The sequence below is a fragment of the Enoplosus armatus genome, chromosome 3 (assembly GCF_043641665.1).
Source record: "Enoplosus armatus isolate fEnoArm2 chromosome 3, fEnoArm2.hap1, whole genome shotgun sequence".
Classification (NCBI taxonomy): domain Eukaryota; kingdom Metazoa; phylum Chordata; class Actinopteri; order Centrarchiformes; family Enoplosidae; genus Enoplosus; species Enoplosus armatus.
In genome coordinates, this window is record NC_092182.1 from 23,039,313 (window position 1) to 23,046,191 (window position 6,879).

The 6,879-nt window shown below is 38.0% G+C and overlaps 2 protein-coding genes across 2 annotated transcripts; both read right to left on the reverse strand.

Moving 5' to 3' along the window:
* Nucleotides 1–290: 290 nt before the first annotated feature.
* On the reverse strand, nt 291–859 carry LOC139283032 (transcription factor HES-4-like). Its single transcript, XM_070902968.1, has 2 exons — nt 737–859; nt 291–623 (listed from the first exon to the last, which is right to left on the reverse strand). Exons 1-2 carry the CDS (start codon nt 857–859, stop codon nt 291–293), a joined length of 456 nt encoding a protein of 151 aa, XP_070759069.1.
* A 3,388-nt stretch (nt 860–4,247) lies between these two features.
* On the reverse strand, nt 4,248–4,820 carry LOC139283031 (transcription factor HES-4-like). The gene is made up of 2 exons (XM_070902967.1): nt 4,698–4,820; nt 4,248–4,580 (listed from the first exon to the last, which is right to left on the reverse strand). Exons 1-2 carry the CDS (start codon nt 4,818–4,820, stop codon nt 4,248–4,250), a joined length of 456 nt encoding a protein of 151 aa, XP_070759068.1.
* Between the last annotated feature and the right edge of the window lie 2,059 nt (nt 4,821–6,879).

The following is a 6,879-nucleotide window of genomic DNA, read 5'->3' on the forward strand; positions in this document are numbered from 1 at the left end:
ATTATGTACTACCAGTACATGAAGTACAGTGAGGTATAATAATAATTGCTGATGCAATCAGATGTGGTTCATGCAACATGCATGACAAGATGTTCTCTTTCTTAACTGGAAAGATATTGTTGCTGTCATTTCCTCAGGAAATGTCATCTTACACAAAGAAAACACACAAAATACAGACTTCTGTTCAAATAGAAGAACAAGTCCATAAAGCTTCATAGAAGTCAGTCCAGTCATCTTTGACCAATGTGGTCATCTCAGTTTGTGTGGCAGTAACTCCAGTCTGTAGGTGTCTACCACGGCCTCCAGGGGGCGCTGTTGGTTGGACTTTCCTCTTTGGTGATGCTGGTCTGGTCTGTGGAGCTCAGAAGAGAGAAGTCAGCCTCTCTCAGGTTCTTATCAGAGGAAGACTGCAGCTTGTTGAAGCGGTTCAGAAGTCTTCTCTGCTGTTGATGCTGCTGTTGCAGCTGTGTCAGGACACAAACTGTCATCTCCAGGATGTCTGCTTTCTCCAGCTTGGAGTCTGACTGCTGTTTGAGAAACTTTGGACCCAGGAGAGACTTGAGCTGCTCAATGCTGCTGTTGATTCGCTCTCTGCGTAACTTCTCCACCAGAGGCTTTCTGAGCTGCAGAGAGAAGAACAAAGTCATGAATAAACTTATTCTGGAGTAAAGTGTTAGCATGAACAAAGTCAACCTCTCATTAACAATATTTAAATCTTCTTGAACCTTCAGTTTACCTTGTGGGTCAGAGTCAGATGCTCCTGAGAACTGGTCATTGTTGCAGTGATTGTAGGTGCCATGTCTGGATCTCTGTGCTGTAGAGGTCTCTGTAGAGAGAATGTGATCTCTGCTGGCTTCATCCCTCCTATTTATAGTCCCACATCTCCATATGAATGTGTGGGTCTTGGTCTGGCAGGAGTTTCTCACAGTTTCAGCTTATCAGAGAGCTTAGTGGAAAACAAATGATGCCACACGTTGAATGCTGTTTTAGCCTGGGGGACAATGGTTAGATCTCAGGGGAACAGGTGGAGGACTGGGGGGGTGATGGAGACAGACTCACAGAGCTCTTTGTGAATCTGGGAAAGTGGTGACCCTGTAGAGAGAGCAGATCTGCTGCCTGATGCTGGGATCAATGACTTTGACTGAGCACACGCTCATCATCCCATCACACATGTGTGAGACTGACATTTGGTTACATCTATACTAAAATATACTTTATAACTAACATGTAAGTAAGTTAAATAATCAGTGGAAATATATATTTTTGTCTAAATTATTTCATTGTATCATTATCTAAAATCTAGCAACTTCCATTGATGTTGTTCATCCTTCGTTTTGTCGCGATAATTCAGTTAAAATTTGCATTTAATGAAATTTGACTTCTCTCACTTTTTAAAACAGAATAAATATTCTGTCTTTTAAGAAGTCAGTCCTGTCAGGTATTTAAAAGAGTTTGATGCTCATTTTGTTTTTAAAATGTATTGCAATAAAACTTTGGAACAACAATCATGCTGCTGTCCAGATGTAGCACAGTCCTCTGACTTGTACCTCGTAGTCAGTGTGGGTAGAAAGTTGGTCTCAGTTTCCCACACTGACTCCCTGAATGCTGTGGTCAATGAACAAAAGGACTTTGAATGGAGCTTTTGTGACTGATACTGGACGTGTGTTGTTATAGAAACAGAGTCTTACGTCACCAACCATCTGGAGGTAAAGAACGCCATTGGCTGGTTCTGACAGTTTGTAATGTTTGACTTCATGATGCCATTTATATCGTCAAGGTTCAGTTATATTTTTGTGCAAATGTTTTAGTCAACTTCCAATCACTGTACATTTTGACCATCTAATCATAACATTGCCTTTGTATCAGCAGCGTGATCAAAAGTTGAGCTCTATAGATGAGGGTGGGAGGTTGAAGCAGCTGCTTCCTGAAGTGTGCCAAATCCCTTTGGAGAATAGTCGGCTGCTGGTGGGGATGAGGATCGTAATCATGCTAAACTGTGCTCTCCAGAGTTTTCCCACACTCTGTCCATTTAAATATATCTGGACACGTGCCTAAATCCAAATGGACGCTGTAGAAACCCGTTCTTCACAAATGGAGGCCATTAATGCTTTTTGTTTTTACATTGTTCAGCTCATCAAGACTTAATTTCAAAATATTTAAAGTCAAAATTTGGAGTGATGGAAACCAGATGAGAAACCACCTATTTTATCTAAACACTTGAAACACCTTTATTGTAACTATAATCAATATACACTGAGGTCAACAAGCGACACTTGGCTGTGGTCATATTCTTTGAACAAAACACTGACCTCTGTGTTATCAGTGCTGAACAGTTTTCTTTTTTTCAGTGTCTCATGTTCAAAAATCAAAGTGTCTTGAAACCTTAAATATTAGTGAAATTAAACACCAAATATCACACATCATACATTCTGAATAACAATCCCTTTTCACAGTTTACTTAATTTACAGGAAGTCATTTAATGAGTTTGCTAAGACCCAACTTGACTAAGTGGTGACATATCTGAAATTGGTGAACTGGATTTTATCATAAGACAGAAAGTTGAAACTGAATCTATGATTTGAAAAAGGTTGAGATGTTTTCATTTTGGGAGGCAGAGTCCCTTTTAATCTCTTCAGGGCAAAGGTCTGGATCTATTGTCCCACAGGGCTCTGTGAGTGAGTTTCCTCTGGTTTCCCACACTCTGTCCTTTCACTGCTTTCACTGGAGGAACAATAGAAGTGTGTCTTATTATGCATCTCATTAGATACAATGTCTGAGGTCTTTGAAGAGGGAAATGGTTAAATTCAATTTATTTACTTTGAAACACCTGAAATTGACAATTATATCAAAATGATGCTTCAGCAAAATTGTCTTTGAAATGAAAAACATTCTCAATTAGTTTGATGACTTGACTTACTTCATATACACAGTGACTTAATGTTGATATTCCCTCTTCATCAAAAGTCTGAATTGAACCACATTACTATGCTTAGTTTTACACTAAGCAGGTATGTTATGAATAAACAGTTACTGTATGTGCTGAAGTTTATGTTAGTTTGTCAATCAAATGTAGGAAAGATGACGGAGGTCTCTGTCAATTAAGTTAAAATGAAAATATGTGTAGAAAGTCTGTTTCATCATAATAAAGAGGGTAACCATGACACACAATGACAGGAGAACAGAACATTTTCAGCTGGAAGTGTTTGTTTATTCAACAAGACACAATGAGCCACATGGAGTAAGAAAGCTCCATCTAGAGGTGATGATACATCACAACAACAACTTGTAGATTTCTACAAGACGCACTGTACTCAGAGAGAGTAAAGGAACAGCTGTCTTTATAAAAGACAAATGATTTACAGTATTGAAGCACTCAGTTCTCACTGTCCTTTGAGGTTGTTTTCCCAAATGGATTAAAACATTTGCACTTAGTGAACAAAAGCAATAATATTAAAAACTGACCTTAAAACAGGTCACATCGTTCTTAATAACCACTAAATTCAATTGATTCTCAAAAGGTCAAACTTACATTGTCACTGGAAAACTGTGACATTAAACAAACATTTTACAGTAAAAAGATAAACATATTGATCTTAAAACAGATCATTTTTCAATCCTCACGTAAAGTAAGGGAAATTCCATTCTGACAACATGTCCATAAAAAGGACAATTAAGATTTCTGATCAAAATGATCATTACTCATCAAGAATTAGCATTATATTTTACTAATACATGTTGTGCAGTGAAGCATAAAAGCATCACAGGAAGTTTGTGACATGAAGCAAACCTCTTAGAAAGAAAAGGATAAACATTTGAATCTTACAACAGATCCGTTTTGAGTCATCACAGAGATTCAAGTGAAGTCCATTATGACAATATGTCCATATAAAGGACAGTTAAAGTTTTTTGATCAAAATGATCAATAACAATCGAAAGATAACAACTGTTACCTTATCATTATGTACTACCAGTACATGAAGTACAGTGAGGTATAGTAATAATTGCTGATGCAATCAGATGTGGTTCATGCAACATGCATGACAAGATGTTCTCTTTCTTAACTTGAAAGATATTGTTGCTGTCATTTCCTCAGGAAATGTCATCTTACACAAAGAAAACACACAAAATACAGACTTCTGTTCAAACAGAAGAACAAGTCCATAAAGTTTCATAGAAGTCAGTCCAGTCATCTTTGACCAATGTGGTCATCTCAGTTTGTGTGGCAGTAACTCCATTCTGTAGGTGTCTACCACGGCCTCCAGGGGGCGCTGTTGGTTGGACTCTCCTCTTCGGTGATGCTGGTCTGGACTGTGGAGCTCAGAAGAGAGAAGTCAGCCTCTCTCAGGTTCTTATCAGAGGAAGACTGCAGCTTGTTGAAGCGGTTCAGAAGTCTTCTCTGCTGTTGATGCTGCTGCTGCAGTCGTCTCAGGACACAAACTGTCATCTCCAGGATGTCTGCTTTCTCCAGCTTGGAGTCTGGCTGCTGTTTGAGGAACTCTGGACCCAGGAGAGACTTGAGCTGCTCAATGCTGCTGTTGATTCGCTCTCTGCGTAACTTCTCCACCAGAGGCTTTCTGAGCTGCAGAGAGAAGAACAAAGTCATGAATAAACTTATTCTGTAGTAAAGTGTTAAAGTGCATTAACAAAGTCAACCACTCATTAACAATATTTAAATCTTCTTGAATCTTCAGTTTACCTTGTGGGTCAGAGTCAGATGCTCCTGAGAACTGGTCATTGTTGCAGTGATTGTAGGTGCCATGTCTGGATCTCTGTGCTGTAGAGGTCTCTGTAGAGAGAATGTGATCTCTGCTGGCTTCATCCCTCCTATTTATAGTCCCACATCTCCATATGAATGTGTGGGTCTCGGTCTGGCAGGAGTTTCTCACAGTTTTTAGCCAATCAGATGGCCGGGTATAAGAAAAATGATTGCTGAGCCTCCACATGGTCATTGTTCACAGTCAAAGAGGACAATAGATAAATCTTAGAGGAACAGGTTGACGACCGGGTTAATTATTTTAATGCAACACATGTTCCACAGACTCTATGGAGAGTCAAAGTGTGAGACTTATATCATGCAGGGTATAAATTACTGAATGACTTACATAAGTTAAAACCTTAGTGAAAAATGAATTTGTCAGTATTATGTCACTTCAGGCTACAATTCTGATAGAAGATCTTAACTATACAGTATGTTCTATGATAATAGGTGAGGTTAACCTTTTCAGCCAACTCAGAGTGATTAACATCACAAAACAATTAACAATTCAATGCACACACAATTAAAACTTAACCAAACTGACAATACATGAAAAATATCCAAAATAGTTGTCATGAAATAGTGCACATGTCAAAAAGCAATAGAAACGTATTTTACCAGAAAATCTCCATTCATATACATCTTATTTTTCTATTAAGACACATTGTCAAATATGTCTTTTGTTATTGAGACTATTAACAGCTATGAACAAGAAGATATACCCAAAATATATCTAAATGTACAACATCTAAATTAATAAGAAATATTTTATTCCATATTTTTGGTTCTGTCCTCTTAGTGTCAACGTTTAAAGTGTAACTTAATGCCATATATCTACTCTTATGTAATATTCATTCTGAAACAGATAAGCAGGTTTTTAGGGCAGAGGTCTTGATCTTTTGTCCCGTTGGGGCTCTGTGAGTCACTTTTCCCTGGTTTCCCACACGCTGTCCTTTCACTGCTTTTACTGAAGGATCAATACAAGTGTGTCTCATTACGCATCACATTAGCTGCAATGTGTGGCCTCCTGGGAACGTGGAAGTTTAAAGTAAACTATAAAAAAAAATCCAATCAAAATTATTACAATTAGATTTCAACTATATGTACTTTATGAAAAGACAATCATAATGCAGCTCAATCAATTATGTCGTAAGCAGTAACACAAATGCAACAAAGGATACTTGCAGTAGTTTTCTCGTGTCATAGAGATGGCTCTTTTGTTATGATGTGACATGGTGGGTTATGAAATCATTTATTATAAGTTAAAAAAAAAGGTCCATGCCTTATTTATTTAATGGTTAAGAAATTAATGTTCCAACATAAATTAATATCTATGTCAATGAAGGGATTCAATTCAATCAATTGTTTATAAGTGCCAAATCATAACAGAAGTTAACTCCAGGCACTTTTCATACAGGGCAGGTCTAGACAGTACTCCTTATACTATTTACAGAGACCCAACAGTTCCCACTTGGCAACAATGGCAAGAGAAAAAAAGTAATCTTTTAACTAAAAATTTGGCCTCAATTAATAATATATTATTTTACAATTCACCTATTCAAACCAGTTATAAAAGACTAAAGCAGCCCAAAGTTTACTGTTCATATCTGAACATCAAGACGCCCCAAATGTCAGCCATGTGTTGTGAACGTATGAACAAAAACACAAAACCACCATGTCATAGCTAATTAAAATCTCTTTATTACAATCACATGTACATCATCATATTCCAAAAAGCTTGCTGTTGTGAAAAGTACCGTTGCACAGACAGATGGAGGTGGTGTTGCAGGCTGGATGGAGGGATTGTCAGATGGAGTAAAACAAGTGTTGAGTTCCCCAGCAGCAAGTGTCTCCGCTCCAGTGTGCTTTTAATTTCACATCACATGAGGACAGCAGCGCTATTTTCAGCTCTCTGTGTCCTTGTGTAACGTAAGCAAAGAGAGTGAAGGAGGGGGCGGGTGGGAAAGAAAAATTCTTTCTTCGTCATCCATTATTCAGACTGTTTGAGTCACAGGCGAGAGAGAGGGAAAACGTGGAAACAAACAGGGTGGTGGTTTGATTCCTCGTTTTCCAGGTCTCATTCCAAGTGTTTTTAACAAACAGTTTGACATTTCTGTAAATC